Consider the following 18,985-nt stretch of genomic DNA (forward strand, 5'->3'; position numbering starts at 1 on the left):
CAGTCTGTAGTCCTTACCTAACTACTGTAAGGTTGTTCTAAATGTTTCTAATTTGGAGTTGACACATATTTCAAATATAGTATGACTGTACTTATACATGTTTTTACTGATGGAATTGCGTAAAGTTCTGGAATTGCATGAAATGATAGGGCTGCATAAATCCAATTACCTTGGGTATACAATTATTACGTTTAAACATTTAGGATCAGTTCATCGAGAGCAATTTGGAAATGCGTAATTAAGCTGAAGATACCCAAACCCAGTGAGAGACTGCGTGGCCAACTGGCCTCATTTTCCTTGTGAAGAAGCTGATGGCCAGAGGGCTGAACTGATTTCTCGACTTCCCATTCACCCTAGTGGAGATTTAGAAGAGGGTGAGAGATAGCAGAGCCAAGGGCCAGACCCTGTGCACCTTCTCCCCTGCTCTTTGTTATAGACAAACCCCATGTAATTGAAACGGAGGTCGTTCCCAGATGTTCACTGTGCCAAATTTACAATATTAAAAATTGGAAACAACCTAAATGCTGATTGCTAGAACAGATGACAAAATTGTGCTGTAGTCTTTTCTGGGAATGCTACACGGCAGTAAAAATGAGCGAGGCAGGGTTGAATTACCAGCACGGACTTAGAAGGATGTGTACATTATGGGACAGTTTATTAGGGGTTAAAAACATGAAAAACTCCTACTCTGCTTAGGAATACATTATCTATATTCCCTACAATAGCTGCTGACTACCGTATGTCAGACGCTGTCCGAGGTGCCACGATGCAGCAGTGAAACAAAGTGCCTGCTTTCCCAGAACCTACATTCTAGTGACACAGCCACACATAGAGTAGAAATAAAAAGAAAGACGTTGGGATGATAAACACTGAATGCAGAGCCGTGGACACCTGTGGGGAGGGTCAGGGGAAGGTGACGGGGAGGTGGTGCACAGAGGGCTTCAATTATTTGCAATGTTTCATTTCTTAAGCTGGGAAGTGGATAAAGGGTGTTCATCGTATCATTCTCTATGGCTTCTAGTCTGTGTGATATTTCTTAGGAGAATCGATCTACTTTTGTTTCTGGTTTTGCCTCTACAAATGTCTTTTCTTCCTGTAGAAACACGTTTTCCTCCGTAGGTAACAGGAAGGTCAAATGAGACATAAGGAAATTCATGGAGATGTTCTGGGAACTAGCTGCAAGTATTTAAGGGATCCTGTGAGTTTGGAAAGAGCAGGAACTCTTGGCTGTTTTGAAGGGTACTGTTTCCAGGGAAAGGGAGAAGGCATGGAAGCACCAGCACACAGCTGGGCCCAAGGAAGCTCGGTAGCTGCCTGCTGAAATAAAGGACTGGATTTAGCTTGTTTCCAAGGAAAAGAACGTCTCAAGTGGCTCTGCCTCAAGTCCCAGAGTCCTAAGCTAGCCTGGCCCCCTGGGTGACAGGCATCATGGGCGACTACCTTATTGATCAATGGACTGCAGATATTTTCAACATTTAATGTGCACTCCTGCATCCAGAGTCATGTGGGACTAAATCGGACCCAATTTGACAGCTCCTATTTCAAATAATTAATTTAGCTCCGATGAATGAAATTGGACCCAATTTGACAGCTCCTATTTCAAATAATTTAGATGAACGAAATTTAGATTTAGGTGATAATTTTTTATCTAAAAATCTTCCTTTTTAGAATCCTTATGTCCCGTCAAGAATCCTCACTTTATCACTGAAGTATACCCGATTAGAAAGAAGTAGAAATATAGCAATACTACGTTTTGGACCCTGCGGGCTAATAATCTCATTATTAGGAATCTTTCCTAGGTAATAATCAGAAATGTGGGCAAAGTTTATGTGCAATGACATCCAGGGCAGCATTATTTATAATAGGGAAAAGATGAAAAATAAATGCCTGGAGTAAGGGAATGATGAAAATAAATCTAGTATACGTGCAAAATTATATTTTACACTGTCATTGAGGAAGTGTTTACAGAAGTTATTTGATGACATGAGAAATGCTATATTATTAAATGAAAACATTGATCATAACTTTATTATATATCTGTATATCTATTAACCAATCTGTCTATATATCAATTAATCTTTGTATCTATTAATCTGTATATCTATTAATCTATTATATATCTGTATATCTATTAAAATACTCCAAGATGTTAATGTTAGCTTTCTTTTTCATACTTATCATAGTTTTCTAAAATTTCTGCAGCATTTAGTTTTGCTTTTATAAATGAGAAGTTATTAAATTTAAGTAAATGATAAGGAAATGAGAGATTATTATGCATCGAAAGAGAAGCAATCACAGACTTGACATTTCTTAGAAGCTTAAACATCTGCTTATATGGCTTGCTCATTTTATAAGCCTGTGAAGAGATGAACTCCTATGACTGTAAATACTGGGATAAAATACAAGCTAGGTTTTTGATTGTTTGTTTTTGTGGGGTTTTTTTTGGAAGACAGTTGCTGCTGGGGTCATTATTATAGATTCTAGGGCAGCAGCACTGCTTACTGAGAAGAGATGAACCTGGAGTGGAGACATTATTAGTTTTGTGACCTTGGGGATAATGATACCTTCTTCCCAGGGTTGAGTGAGGATTAAACCAATCTCCAGAGCTCTTGGCAGTGGGCAGGCACTTAATAAAAGCTGCTGGCTCTGAATTTTCTTCAAGGTTATGAATATATGCAGTAAAAAAAAAAAACCTGGAAGTTTCATGTTGGGTTCTCTGCGGTTTCCCCTAAATAAGATTAATTAAAAAGCAAAGTGATTTTAAAAAGGGTGTTGTTAGGTGACGAGGTGGCCGAGTGGTTAAGGCGATGGACTACTAAGAAGGGTGTTGTTGCATTTATCCAAGTGTGTTCCTCCTGAGTCATCAAGCTTCTAAATTAAAGACAAGTAAACCAAAAGCCCCATACCTACCACCACATGGTGTGCCTCAAAAGTCCATCCCATCTGTTTGTCTCTGGGCCCATTCCCATTCCCAACGTTGGGGGAAGCTCTAGCAAAATCACCAAAAAGGTAAATGGGTTCCAACTGTCTCTGTCTCTTTTTCACCTCAACAGCTGTCTTCTTTTGGATCATGGAGCTGCTATGGTTTCCTGGTGTCCCCAAGTCCCCTGCCCCGCCCCGCTGAGGGCTATCCTAAAGCAGAATCATAGTGTGGTGGTTAAGACTTAGTCTCAGTGACGGCCGACTGTCTGGGTGAATTTTTGCCATGTTACTTAACCTCTCTGGTCCTCAGTTCTAGATCTGTAAAATGGCAATAATTACAGAACTTTGTAAGGCTGTGATGAGGCTTACTGTATGTGAAGTGCTTTGCATAGTGCCTGAAACATAGAAAGCACTCCAGAAATTTTAGCTATTATTATTTTTATTATTATTATTACTCTTCCTCTAGGTTCTTACCCTGAAAACCCCTCACAAATGCAAGGCTAGAAAGCAACATTTTCAGCAAGGAGGCTGAGGAGGTCAGGGGCACAGGTTTTGGCCCTGGACAGAGTGGGGCTGCGTTGCAGCTCTCCCACTCTCTAGCTGGATGACCTGGGCTAGGTGACGTAACACCTCTGTCTTGACTGAAACTTGGGGCCAGATGGAGGGTTGTTAAGGTAACTGAATAATGCTTAGCATTATGTCTGATTCGGAGTAGGTACTTACTACGTTTTAGGTATTATTATTGGTTTTTATTAAAGATTTTATTTATTTATTCAGGAGAGACACACAGAGAGAGAGAGAGAGAGAGAGAGAGAGAGAGAGGCAGAGACACAGGCAGAGCGAGAAGCCTGCCTATGGGGAGCCTGATGTGAGACTCGATCCCAGGACCCCGGGATCACGCCCTGAGCTGAACACAGATGCTCAACCACTGAGCCTCTAGGTGCCCCTGTTATTGTTCTGGGTGCATTGTTATATTATCTCTGCAAGTGAGGAAACTTTACATAAAGAAGTTCAAGGCCACATGGTTAGTAATTGGCAGAAACAGAACTCAAAGCTAGGCAGTCTGACCCCTCAGCCTATGCTTGTAAGCACTGCGCATCACTGGTTGTAACACTGGACCGCAACACCTCTGGTTAACGTGAGGAATTCATCCCCACCTTCAGGGTCTGTGACTGACAGTGGCTTCGTATGCTTCTACTCCTAACAGGGTTGCCTTTCTAGAGAACACTCCTATGATCTTTGATATTTGAGAATACCATGACTTTTACTGGTCTGAATTTAAAGCTGAAAGGGATTGCACAATTGACAATGTTCTAAAATGATGACAATTTTATTCAGTGCGGCTGGTTACATTTGATTAAATAAGTTCATGATGGAAAATTGAGTGAGACCTTCTAGTGGCAAAGTATCAAGTTTCTCCTCTCCCTTAAACTCCCTGGTGATGAGACTTCAGGCATTGAAGCAGGCTAGTGGGGACAATATTTAGATATTTCTGGGATGCACGTGTGTGAACACACACACACACACAAACACACACACACTGGCTTGTTTGTATACAAATAGACTCAGAGATGAAAAGGACCCTAGGAGGCACGCAATCCCCCTCCCCATCACTAATACAGATCATTTTTGAAAAAAGGTCCATGAGGAATGGTCATTTAGAATTTGAATATCTTCAATGAGATAGCCAACTGGCCCCGAACACTAGTTAGAAAACTCCTTCTACACTGATCTGAATTCCGCCTCTTTGTCGTTTCTATTTCTAGGGCTCAGTTCTCTCTCATAAGGTAAAGTCTAACTCCCTCTTCTAAAATGACATAGTCTCTTATAGATAATGGAATTTCTTCACTGGACAGTTAGTTATTGAGCATCACTCAGGTGCGGTGCAAGGCTTCAGGGACAGAGATGTGAACAAGACCACAAACCCTGCCCACCATGGATTGAACAGGCCAGCAAGAGCTTGCTCAGCCATCGTGCTTTTAGGAGGAGGTAATTCTTCACTTAGATATTTCCAGAGCTTCCAACCGCTTCTTGCATGATAGTTGGACCTCTCAACATCCTTGCTACCCTCCTTCAAAAACACAAATTAAAACAATGTTTTCATCATCACCATTTGCAATCGCATCGCATCATCGTGCATTTGTTTGACTCCCTGGTCCCCTGGTCTCTCTGTTCACAGTGTAAGAATGTCAGGTTTCCTCCTCACACTTCCCTTTGAAATTCTTCTTTCTGCTTATGGAGAAAATATTTCTGAATTGCCCTCCTATGTTGTGTCAAGAGTTACGCAAAGAATTAAGACATTATAGTAAAGTAGACATTGTGCCCTGGGTATAGTCTACTGGAGGAGAAAGACATGTATACAAATAGCCACATTCCGTGTGACAAGGGCTATGCTACAAATAGGAACGAGCGCTGGTCCAAGTTAGGAAAGTCCGCCTGAAACTTCTAGGATGGATACTGGAGTTCCGAGTAAATTCTTTGTTTTCACTATTTCATTATTTTCTTGGGGTCCTTTAAAAATTCTAAGTGGTTAAAACGACCGTTCCCTAACATGTTTTCTATCCACATTCGAAAGAGGACATGAGAAACTTAAAGGAAATAATCATGTTAAGACTCTATGTCTGTCGAACTGTGTAGATAGCGTCTTACATTTGGCAGGATGGCTCGATAGAATCCAGCTCTTTCATCTTTACATGATTTTCTTTATTTTATAGGTCTGGAAACAGGCTCGGAGCAGTTAAGTGGATGTGCCAACATCACAAAGCCAGGAAATGGCAGAACCAGAATTCAGAGCCATTCAGGACAGTAAGTAGGCCTGGGGTCCTCCCTGGCTGTAGCCACAACCGCCATCCCTCATAAAAATATGGATTCCATAGGAAAATTGAAATGAGGATATACACTGTGACCCGACATCCCACAGGAAGAGGAAGATCGTCAGCAGGTGGATGATGGTAATGCTGCTCCTTGGTAACCAACGCCAAAGAGCAAAGGGCACCGTCATCACATCCCTCCCCTGCCGCTCACCCTGAGGTCTGGGCAAGCCTCTGTTTGCTTTTAGATCAGGCTCTCAGCGTTTCGCACTCTCTCCCCACCCTCACTTCTGTAAATACATCACAATCCCAGAAGCTTATTTGGTTTCCCATTAACAACAGTTTCCTGTTTTTGAGGCTCCGAGGCACATCAGGTGACAGGTCACACGTAGTTCTATTTCCTTCCCTCTATTAGGCAGTGATACTATTGTGTTATCACACATATTTTCATTTTGCCTTCAAAGTGACAAGGCATTCAAGATCACGCTAGTTAATAGGATGGCGCAGGAGCCCATGAGATTAATTACAGAACCCGTCTGACAAGAATAATAGGGTTTTTGAAAGGAGGAAAACAACTGGTCTCTACTGATCGGCCCTTCATGGGTTTTTACCCCTGGAGTCTATCCCACCGCTCGGAAATGAAGAATTCTATTCCTTCTCATTTACCTTCCGCAGAGATTTGTCCTATATTCCTGTGCTGGAGCTTGTTAGACGTGCATAGCGATGAGGCATTTTACATATTCAGAGTGTGGAAATATACTGAACTCTGCCCCAAACCGGCAACCTCAGTGATCTAACATTGCTGTTTAATATTTAATATCTATACTTAAAACACGAAGGACGTCCCTGACTTTGCAGGCAAGAATAGTGGAAATACACCCTGATTAACTTCTGACATTTAAAAATGGGACTTGTTTTCCTTCTTACAGCACCACTTAGTTCCAACTCCCCACGGCCGATGAAGCCAGCCAGGGAGAGCTGGCCGCCTCAACCCGCAGCAGGTGTTTTTGCGTCAGTGTTTGGGAAAAGCTTGATTTACAAGTTTCTCGGATTTTGGTCCCTCTCCAATGTCCCTGCTTTTATCATTCCATTGGGCCACCAACAGTTTTCACTACCAAGAAGGAGCGCTTCCTGCAGAGCTGAGAGGTAAACCTGGCCATCCTATTTTCCCAGCCTCAGCTAGGCCTTGTGGGACCTGCCAGAGAAACCCCATTTGCCCATTAGAGCAGGACGCAGCATGTGGGCTACAAGTCAGTAAGTGCCCAAATTATGATCAGTGCCGTGTTACTCAAATATACTGCTTTGGGAATGGCCGTGTTTGAGTCAGCCTTACAAATACAACCCAACACATGCTTTGGCTAGATGTAGTTTTTCTTGATTTGGAAGGTAAATATCACTACGGAAATTCAGTTAACACACACACACGTAAACTCTGTTATCTGCTCTGGCAAAGGCATGTGGCATTATGATTTTATTTATTAAGTCTATTCGAATTGTGACGGTGTCCCCTGTCCCGGTGTAGTGGACGCCAAACAAGTACATCATAGGGTCCTCTTTTCTGAGAAACAAAGAATGAAGAGGAAATATTTACTGGATGGTCTACGTGGCAGACACCTTTACATAGATACTCAGTTAATCTGTGTTTTTTTTTTTTTTTAAGATTTTATTTATTTTAGGGAGAGAGCACAAGAGTGGGGAAAAGAGCACAGAGGGAGGAAGAGGGAAGGGGAAAGAATTCTAAGCAGAGAGTGAAGCCTGACACGGGGCTCCATCCCTTGACCATTATAGGGAGATGGTGACCTGAGCTGAAATCAAGAGTTGGACCCTTAGGGCAGCCTGGGTAGCTCAGCAGTTTAGCGCCGCCTTCAGCCCAGGGCGTGATCCTGGAAACCCGGGATCGAGTCCCATGTCCGGCTCCCTGCATGGAGCCCTCTGCCCATGTCTCTGCCTCTCTCTCTCTCTCTCTGTGTCTCTCATGAATAAATAAATAAAAATGTTAAAAAAAAAAAGAGTCGGACCCTTAGCCAACTAAGCCAACCAGGTGCCCCCTGTCCTTGCAAGGAGCAAGGAATTACATCCATTTTTACAGGTGAAGAAACTCAGCCTTGCAGAGGTGCAGTAACTTGGAACTCATAAGCGTGACACCAGCTCTAAATCAAATAAGTCTCTCTGGCTCCACAGTCTATGCCCTTTTTCATGATGGATACGTGTAGGAGACAATGATGCAGTGATAGGAGTCAGTATATAATGAACTACAAGATTAAATATAATCAAGTGCTAAACCTCAGGGTATAAACCTCAAGGGTTCTGCGTGTTCAGTGGGGCAGGAAAGAAATGAATGTTTACTCTGATCATTAGAGAAGATCTCAAGGAAGAAGAAGGAGGATTTGAGATCCTTGCAGGATTGCCGGGACTGCAGGATCAAATATTCTTTTTAATAAAGAGTTTGAGCTCATATTTGTGACACAGAGTTGTATTTTTAAAGAAGTCAAATGTGCTTCTGGCTCTGCTGGACTTTCCCCCTAACTGTCCTCTGTCCACTTTCCTTCCTGTTCTGGGCCCACCATCACTCACTCTGCTGACGCTCTGCTCTGTTTGCACCTTGTATTGATCAAACTCCATCACTGCGTGAAGGGAACTACCAACCGTCTCTGTGCCCCATGGGAAATTCCACAGCACTCTGTGTCATTACTGTCTAGAAGAGTGTCTGGCACCTATGAGGTAGCCAATAAAACATTTGCTAATTGAATGGAAAAAAAACAAAAAGGAGATGGATAGATTGGTCAAAATAAATTTCTAGACATTAACATCAAATGGACTCCCTGACTGCCTGCCAGTCCTCCTGGGTCTCCTTAGTTCTCTCTCCCCCCACCCCCCCCCCGGATCCACAAATCAGTCCTGTACCTGCTTCAAATCTCAGACTCTCAACAGATGGCTCTGCCCCTGGAAGTCATCTGACGGGAACATATTAACTTCCCACATTGCACACCTGACCTTAGAACCCAGGCCTCCTGCATTCAGAGGAACCTTCCTCTGTCTTGTATACTCTCCTTCTTCCTAATGAGTGGATCCTTCCTGTGAGTTTTTAAACATGCTCAATTGTCTTCCATTACAAACTAATCAAACCACTTCCCCAGTAGCCCTTTGTAAGGTCAACAATTTCCTCCGTGTTTCTATACACGGTGGCCAATTTCCGTTCTCCCTCTTCATCTTCTCGTCAGCATTTGACCCTCTCTGCTTCTCGAAATACTGTTTTCTTTGGTTTCTGGGACGTCACGTTCTGCTCATTTCCCTCCTGTCTCTCTAACGGCTCCTTCTGCATCTTTTTTCCTGCGCTATCTTCCTCTCCCTGGTCTTTAAATTTATTTCCTCATTGCTCAGTGGCAGACTCTTCTCAAATCTGTTCTCTTTAAGTATCATCTCCACACGCAGCTTCATGTTCTACCTATATTCAGAAGCTCACAAATATCTATTTCCAGCCCAGATTTTTCCTCTGAGCACCAGATTTGTATATTCAATTGTTCACTTGAATTCTCTACTTGGATACAGTAAGGCATTTTGAACTCACAGGTCTAAAATTACACTCATGCTCTTTTCCTTTCAGAACTGGTGTTTTCTTAGTGTTCTTTCTCAGTGAATGCCACTACCATCTACCCAGCTGTACAAGTTAAAAACCCAAGCATTTGTTTTTCCAAAGTTCACTCCCCTTTGGTTCTCATATCCATTTTAACATGAAGTCCTATTGACTTTGCCTCACAAGTACCTCTTAAATATATCCCTTTCTGTCCACCTCCTTCATCACTCCAGCGCTAGGTACCATCATCCGTCATCTCTTTTCAGGACCACTGAAGTCTCTCTACACCCATTCTTGCCTTCCTCGAATGTGTTCTCCACACTGCAGCAAGAGCAATCTTTTTTTTAAACATAAATATAACTGTTATGTCCTGCCCCTTCATATACTCATGCCATAAACAAAACACAACTCTTTAAGGCTTCCCACTGCTCTTAGAATAAAGTTAAAACACCAAACCTGCTCTACAAAGCACGCTCTCCAGGCTCCTCTCATATCACAGACCATAATGCGGGGTGGGGGGGGGGGCGGAGGAGATAAAGAAATGAGGCCATAGAGGTGGCATAAGCCAAGGACCCAAGAGCTCTAAGGGAGCAGAAAGTGTGATCAGTGTGCTGGACCCCATACATTGGAAATGTCTTCCTGACTTGGCAGGTATGAGATGGTTTTTAGTAGTCTCTTAGAGAAACCAGGTAAGGCAGAGGCTGGTTTATGGGGGAGACTGGGAGGTGAAGTCATGGAAGCTGGGGAGCTGACTCCTCTTTCACCAAATTTGGTGTTGAAAGGAAGGGGAGAAGACAATATCCCACTTGGCCTTCCTGGGACACTTGGTGCTGCTGACCATGTTCTTCAAAGTCAGGATGTTGGGTTGTTAGAGAAAAAGAAAGCCACTTTGAGGATGAGAGCCTTGAGAAGGGTGAAGCAACACCAGTTAATGGAACAAGGTCCTAAGGAGAGGAAAGGGGTGGGATCAAGGACGTGGGGTGGACAGTGAGCCTGGACCCACTCTGTTGTTAGGTACATATCCAATAAGGGTTGTGATATTTTTCTTGGAATATCGACATAATATTATCATTATGTAATGCCCTTCTTCATCCCTGATAAATTTCTTTGCTCTTAAGTTTACTCTGTCTGAAGTTAACAGAGCTGCTCTTGTTTTCTTTTGGTTAGTGGTAGCACAGTATATCTTTCTCCACCTGGTTACATTAATTTACATGTGTCTTTGTATTTAAAGTAGGTTTCTCATAGACAACATATATTTGGGTCTTGCTTTTTGATTCCACTCTGAAAATCCCTGTCTTTCACTTGATATATTTAGATTGCTGACATTTTTTTTTGTTTGTTCATTTATTTTTTTAGTAATCTCTACACTCAACGTGGGGCTCGAGCTCATGACCAAGATGATCAAGAGTTGCATGCTCTTCTAACTGAGCCAGTCAGGCGCCCCCAGATCACTGACATTTAAAGTGTTTGTTGATACAGTTGGATTAATATCTACTATATTTATTACTGTTTCCTATTTGTTGCCCATTTTCTTTGTTCCTATTTTTGGCTTCCAACCCTTTTTATGCCTGCATGGTTTTAACTGAGTTTTAAATCATTTAATGGAGGTTTTAAATGATTCTATTTTTTCTCCTTTTTTCAGCATATCAATTATACTTCTTTTTAAACTTTTTTTTTTTTTAGTGGCTACTCTAGAGTTTGCAATATATATTGAAAAGAATCCAAGTCTATTTTCAAGTAAGTGGGCAGTGAGAATGGCTTATAATAACAAAATATTCCTAATTTTTCCTCCCATCTCTTGTATCATTGCTGTCACTTATTTCACTTACACATATGCCTGCATAATTGAATACATCATTGCTATTGTTTTGAACAAATGATTATCTGTTAGATCAATTAAAATTAAGAAAAATAAAATTTTTCATTTTACCTTCATTTATTCATTCTCTATTAGTCTTCCTTTCTATATTATGTAGATACCAATTCCTAATCTATCACTTCCCTTCTTTTTAGAGAACTCCTTTCAACATTTCTTGCAAGGCAGGCCTATTGGCAACACATTCCCTCAACTTTTGTTTGAGAAAGTCTTTTGCTCCTTCATTTTTGAAGCATAATTTTGTAGGATACAGAATTCCAGGTTAAAAATATGTTTTCCTTCACCCATTAGGTATTTCACTCCACTCTCTTTTTGCTTGTGTGTTTTTTGAGAAGTTGAATGTCTTTCTTATCTTTGCTTTTCTATAAGTAAGGCATATTTTTTCTCATGCTCTTTTCAAAATTTTTTGCAGTTTGAACATATTTGCATATTTCATCTTTTGTAATCATCTCATAGATCTGGAATGTTCTCTTTTTGTTTTTGTTTTTGTTTTGTTTTCTGTCTTCTATCTCTTTGCCTTTCAGTTTTGGAAGTTCTTGTTGTCATATTCTCAAGATCAGATATTTTGTCCTCAGCCATGTCCAGTTTACTAATAGCTTACCTATCAAGGGCATTCTTCATTTCTGTTATAGTATTTTTGATCTCTGGGATTTCTTTTTGTTTTTTCTTAGGATTTCCATCTCTCTGCTTATATTACTATGCATGTTATCTGTTTTTGCATGTTGTCTACTTAAGCTCTTAACATATTAATCATATATATATATTTTTAAAATCCTGTTCTGAAAAAAAAAATAAAAAAAATAAAATCCTGTTCTGGGGGATCCCTGGATGGCTCAGCGGTTTAGCACCTGCCTTCCACCCAGGGCGTGACCCTGGAGACCAGGGATCAAATCCCGCATCGGGCTCCCTGCAAAGAACCTGCTTCTCCCTCTTCCTGTGTCTTTGCCTCTCTCTCTGTCTCTCTCTCTCTGTCTCTCATGAATAAATAAATAAAATCTTAAAAAAAAAATCCTGTTCTGTTAAGTCCAGTAATCCTGCCTTATATGTATTACTCTTATTTTCATGCTTTTCAAATGTGTTTTTGCCTTTTAGTATGCCTTATAATTTTTTGTTGAAAAGTGGACACGATGTACTAGGTAAAAGAACTGTGATAAATAAACTTTTAGTAATGTAGTGGTAAGGAAGCATTCTATGAAACACATATAATCCTATGATTACATCTTAGTCTTCTGGTTAGCCCCTGGACTGTGAACTTCAGCAGTGTATCTTAGCCCCCCTCCCCTTTTAGGTGGGACAGGATAGCTGGGCAGGGGCAGTGGGAGGGCTGGAGTTGGGTATTTCCATTCTCCCACGTAGGGTAGGCTCTGATAAAATCCCAGCAAGTTAGGTTCTGATAAAATAGTTTCTCCTGAGAGTGGGCCTTGTCAAAAACAGAAGACTGTGGTGTATATATGTCAAAATGGTTCCTTTTCTCCTCCCCCTCGCCAGAAGCACTAAATGATTTTTCTCTGATATTCACTGTGAGGACCCGATAGAACTCCTGGAGTTAAAACTCACAAAAGTTTGGGGACCCCTTGGACTGGCTCCCCCTAGAGCTTTTAACTCTCATGCTTGCCCTACTGAGCCTCCTGCGATTTGCCAGTTACCATCTAGGTTTTCCTACCCTGACTGGTTCCTGGTGAGGTTCTTACTTGTGGGTTTCTACTCTGGTAAACTCTGATTTTTTGAATTTGCCCCCCCCCCCCCAATTTTGGTGCAGTGGTTTGCCCTGTGACCTCACTTCTCTGAGAGAAATGAGAACTGCTGAATTTCAGTTCGTTCAGCTTCTTACTTGTGTTAGGAAACACTGGTTACAAAGAAGCTCCTACATTCCAGACTGAAACCCAGAAGCGCTCAATTAGCATCCCCTTAGCTGAGGAAATGGGGGCCTCTGTCAGATAGAGACAGGCAGCGATTTCTGAAAAGTTCAGTCTAAGTTGGGTCTGGGGGAGGGAAGAGAAGGGTTTACGTTCACAGAGTGTTTGTTCTGGACAGTGATCCCTGCACTGTGTACCTCTCCCAACAGTACTTCCAGTGAGGTTATCATCATCATTTTTTAGAAGAGGAAACCCAAGCCAAAAGAGTTAGCAAGAGTTAACAAATTATGGAAAATTACATTTGAAGAAGAACTGAAGTCATTTTATGGGCTTTCAAAAGTGGGCTTTTATTGAGCCTATGCTGCACGCCAGGCTGTGTGGCAGGCATTGAGGACAACTAGAACAGAACACAATCCCTGCAATGCCAGGATATTACAACTTAGGGTCTCCTGGGCCACCCCCGAGAAGGTGAACTGAACATGTAACAATACAAAGGCTTCCTTGAGAAGAAGCGTGGTCCTGATGGCACAGGAGTAGGGTTATCTGGGATGAGCATGACAGGTTTGTGGAAGCTTCCATATAGAGGGAAGGGACTGTGCAAATCACAAGCCACTTGAAACTGAATTGAATTGAAATGGAATTGAAATAGTTTGGTACAGCTGGAGCATTGAGTATTCTTTGGTGATTGGCAAGGGATGAGTTTGGGCGGGAGGTAGGGGGTCAGATTCTGATTTGAAGGTTTTGCACATATTATAAGAAGAGGTTCCTGTTCCATTCTGATATCAATGAGAATGCCACGACTGGCTTTGCTTTTCAACAAGATAATTACGATAGGAAAGGAGGCTAGGGCAGGGAGCCTGGTTAGGAGACTGTCTCTGTGATCCCAGGGAGGAAGACAGAGGGTGCCAACCAGGGCTGTGGCTGTGGAACCAGAGTGAGAAGGAGCAATTTCTGCACAGGACAACCGACTGGCTTCTTGAACCAAACTGATGTAAGGAGGGACAGAAAGGAAGGAGGCTATGAAGATGTCTCGTCTCTGGCTTGGGCAGCTGGCAGGCTGGAGGTATCATTAACAGAAATAGGGAAAACAGAAGGACGAGCAGATTTTGTGGGGGAAGATGGTGATTTTGGTTCTGGATGTGTTGAGTTTGAGATGCATATGGGAAATCCAACCAGCACTATTGGGCAGGCAGACATATGTAACAGGAGCTCACCTGGGAGCTCTGAGCAAAGCGGAAGTCATGGCTGTGGATGAGTTTTTTAAGGGGAATGTGTGCAGTGAGGATTGAAGAAGCCACAGAAGCTCCGAAACATTCACATTTGAATAAGGAACCAACAGAGAGCAGCTCAGCCAGGACCCCAAGAACGAGTGGAATGATAAGTAGGAGGAGCACCAAGGGAGTGAACACAGAGCAGGCCAAGAGATCTGTGGCTAAGGCTGGCTCAGTGGTCACCAAACTCATCCCCCCGCATTCCTGGATGCATGAGCAAGCTCCATTTCCCAGCCTTTCTGCATGGTGGGGGGGGGGGGGGGGGGGGGAGGGGGAGGGGAGGACAGACCAGTGACCAGGGCTGCCAAATGAATGCGGGAGGAGGTAACGTGCAAGTCCATCTTTAAGAGCCAGTCCATCTTCCTCAGGCTCTTTGCCTTCCCATTTATGACCCCTTTGGAGGTTGCATGTAAAAGAAACCTCTGGAAGGAAAGCACTCCGATTTTGAGTTTTATTTGTTACTACAGCAGAGCCTCGCCCACCTTTCTTGACCCTGGCTCTGGAGTCAGATGGCTGTGTTTGAATTTTATCTACAGCTCTTGCTAGCTGTGTAACCTTGAATGAATTGCTTAATTTCTCCGTACTTCAGTTTCCTTATTGGAATAATATAATAATAATAATAATAATAATAATATACATAATAATAGAATAAATAGCAATAAAATATGTTAAGTAAAAGATATTTTAATAAAATATAACAATAATGTGTTAATAATATCTATCTCATATAATTGAAGGTAAAATGAGGAAACAAGTGTGAAGTATTTAGGACAGAATAAATAATTTAGAAATGTTAGACTCTATGGGAGAGGAGAATGTCAAGAATGGGAGGATAGTTTATAGCTGGAGTCAGCCAACTACAGCTGCAGCCTACAGCCAGCAAACCGCACTGCTGTTTGTGGACAGCTTTTCAGTTTAAGAGGGGTTCTAGATTTTTAAATAGTTGAACTAAATCACATGAGAATTATACAGAATTCAGTTTCAGGATCAATAAATAAAGCTGCACTGGAACACAGCCAGACTCATTTGTTCGTGTATTGTTATGGCTGCTTTTGCACAACAATTGTCACAGAGACCATATGGCTCACAGAGCCTGAGGTAGTCACCACATGACCCTTTATAGTAAAAATGTGTTGAATAAAATGCGCAGAGGTCAAGAAGGATAACTAAAAAGTGTTAACTGGAATTGGCAATAGATCCCCAGTGACCTGGATAATGGCTTTTTTTGGAATGGTAAATTAGAAACTAGATTTTGGTTGCCAGGTTCATCAAAGTGTTTTTTCCTGACTCCGCAGCTTGCTAGCAGTGCAGTCTTGGGAAGTGTCTTAACTTCCATGAGCTTCAATGTCGTCTGCTGTCAACTGGGGTAAACGGAGCTACCTTCTTAAGTTTCTGTAAGGATTAGCAATAATGCACGTAAACCATAAAACACAGTGTCTGGTTTATAACAGGTGCTCAATAAATGCAAGCTCCTGCGGCATCTAATCTGCTGTCCCCAAAATTATTGTTCCTTTATGGATAGTGCCTTTTTACTTTTAATATTTTTGCCTTCCGTGCTCTGATGTTTTACATTATGTGCCAAATCTCTGCCAGAGACAGACACAAACCTGTTTCCAACCCCAGCACTCTAACCCTCTCACCTTATTCTACTTTTCCTTTTCTCATAGAACTTACCATCTCTCACATCTAGAGAATTCATTAATTTACCATGTTGATTGTTTAGTGTCTATCTTCTCTACTAGAATGTAAGCTTCTTGGCTACTTTTTTTTTTTTTAACATATTTTCAGTACCTAAACAGTACCTGGCATACAGTAGGGGCTCAATTAGTAGTTGCTGAATGACTAAATGAAAAAAAAAGAATAAGTGAAGAATTTTGTTTTTGTTGTTGTTTTTATCCTGCTCAGGACTGGATGTGCTCCTTCCAATGGGGGATTTGTGTTATTTCTCATCTCTGTAAAATTCTCAACTATTATCTGTTGAAATAATAAAATAAATCAAGTAATAAATCAAAGGGAGCCTCTGCTCTATCCCCCTATTTTCTCCCGGAACTTTTTTTTTTTAAAGATTTTATTTATTTATTCATGAGACACACACAGAGAGAGGCAGAGACACACAGGCAGAGGGAGAAGGAGCTCCCTGTTAGGAGCCCGATGTGGGACTCGATCCCAGGACCTTGGGATCATGACCTGAGCCAAAGGCAGATGCTCAACTGCTGAGCCACCCAGGTGCCCCTCTCCCGGAACTCTTTTTTGAATTTTTTTGAATATGTCAGCCCAGTCAACCTATCCTCAGTGACTCCCGAGTTATTTCTTACATTTGACAACTGTTTAAGCTTTCTGGTTTATTCTAAGGCAATTTCCTCAGCTCTGTCATTTTAGTCTCTTTTCAGCTGTGTCTAGCCTACTGTTCAAACTGTTAATGGAATTTCTATTTCAATGACAATATTTTTTGTGCCTAGAATTTCTATGTCTTTCCTTTTCCTTCCTGCCTCTTCCTTCCCATTCTTTCCTGTGCTTGTTTCATGGTTTCTTCTTATCTTCACTTTATCTTCTTGAATATTTTAAGTATTCCTATACTGAAATTTCTTTCAGGCTTTCCTGTTCTCTCTAGTTCTTGGGGTGTGAAACCTTCCATTTTTAAATTAGCTGGATATCTAGTAATGGTTCATTTCTTCATGCAGTCTGTAATTTTGGATCATGAGCTCCCCTTCAACTGAAAGTGTTTGGAATTTGCCTTTTCTAGGGTCTTGGGAGTTAGCAACTGAAAAGGCTCCTAAAATGTATCACTGAATGGCCCGTCTTTGGAGGCTGAGTTAGGAGGCAGTATGGTGCAGATGTGAGGAAATGTGCCTTAAGTTCTCCTCCCCACTGTGAACTTATTTTTGCAACTGTGGGCAAATTACTCTTTGTGTCTTTATATTCTTATCTATAAAATAAAGATCACAATTCTTATTTCCTAGAGATGTTGTAAGGAATTAGCGAGAGAATAAAACTAAGGAACTTGGCACAATGTTCAGTATGTATTAAGTGTTAATAAATGCTAAAAATATTATAAATACATAGGACCTATTATATCACTTGTCAATATTTTCTCCTTGCTTTTTAAAAAAATTTTTTTTTAAAGATTTTATTTATTTATTCATGAGAGACACAGGGAGAGAGACAGAGACACAGGCAGAGGGAGAAGCAGGCTCCCCATGGGGAGCCTGATGCGGGCCTCGATTCCGGGACCCCAGGATCGACACATCCTGAGCCCAAGGCAGATGCCCAACCACTGAACCACACAGGCTTGTTTTTTAATATAAAAGAAGAAACTTAATGCTCAGGAAAATAGCTTCCTTATTGTTTTACACGATTTTATTTATTTATTTATTTGAGAGAGAGAGCATGAGAGAGCTTGCATGTAAGAGAGAATCAGCAGTGTGGAGGGGCAGAGGGGGAGGGAGAAGCAGGTTCCTCACTGGGTGCAGAGCCCCACTTGGAGCTCGATCCCAGGATCCTGGGATCATGACCTGAGCCCAAGGCAGACGCTTAACTGACTGAGCCATCCAGGTACCCCTGGAAAATAGCTTCTGAATATGACTATGAAATGGATAGCCAGCCATTACATTTGGACATTGGTTAGATCTCTCGGCTTTATTTGTGGCATATGTTAGTTGAAGATGGGGGGACAAAACCCTCAAGAACACGCTGACTTGGCTTTCAGCACTCACAGAGGAGCACTGATGAGCAGTAGAAGGAAGTTTCAGACATTATCCTCTTTTTCGACAAAAAGCCTAATTAGAAGTTGGATCATTTGCCAACTACTTTGGATTATTAAAATACAGCAGGAGGGAGAGTTCTTCTGCTGACAGGAAAATGGCCTAGATAAATTTCCCTAGTTTTATTAAAATAGAAAATATATTTGACTTCTTGACTGTGTTGTCATTGGCCATTAGTCCTTTTCAGAAATAGAAAAGCAGAATTCTGGATCTGTAACTGGTACTCTGTAAATACTGTTGATTCATTTTCAGAAAGGGATAGAGAGACGCAGGCAAATTCTCGGACAAGAGAACCTCATATTACTCCATTTCCTTCTCATGTAACTTAAATCACAAACCTTTCTTTAATTAATTGCTGTTTTGGAACTGTGGGGAAGATGGGGCTGAAGGGCAAAAGTCAGTGAATAAAGGCTATAGGCCAATGTGATCTATCAGGGAATATGCTGTTACCTGTAAATGCCTCAAAAATGATTTATAATTCTAATTTTCATACAACATTTACAAAGGCTAAAATGAAAAGCATTTAAATAGAGAGACATTTCTAGATTTTAGTTACCTGATCTTCATAATCAGAGCCTGTATCAATGGTCTCTCCAGTATCCAACATCATTGAAGGATCAAGGTCACTGGAACCTAAGATTAGAAAAGAAAAGATTACCTGGGGAAGGTGGTGTGTATATGTTTCTAAAGCAAACTACCTCCCATTAGATTCCCGTATTGTTCTGAGGGTTACATTTAATTCACAAATGTCTTTAGATTCTTCTCTTCTGCTGGGCACCATGTTTGGGCTCCCAGATAGAAAACACAGATACTCTAGACAGTGTCCGGCCTTAAGAAGAAGACAGCCTTGTGGAGGAGACTGATTTGTCAACAGCAAGTTTCAGAAACCAAAATAAAGAGCTACTAATTCTGACT

General features: G+C 41.5%; 1 protein-coding gene across 1 annotated transcript in view; it reads right to left on the bottom strand.

Annotated features, from left to right (window-relative positions):
* AK5 (adenylate kinase 5) overlaps positions 1-18,985 on the bottom strand; it is a 237,889-nt gene that overhangs the window by 87,147 nt on the left and 131,757 nt on the right. Inside the window, 1 exon segment of the mRNA XM_025417943.3 lies at positions 18,627-18,703. Within this exon segment, the coding sequence (XP_025273728.2) occupies positions 18,627-18,703 (77 nt within the window).

The sequence above is a fragment of the Canis lupus genome, chromosome 6, assembly GCF_003254725.2.
Source record: "Canis lupus dingo isolate Sandy chromosome 6, ASM325472v2, whole genome shotgun sequence".
In the NCBI taxonomy this organism is placed as follows: domain Eukaryota; kingdom Metazoa; phylum Chordata; class Mammalia; order Carnivora; family Canidae; genus Canis; species Canis lupus.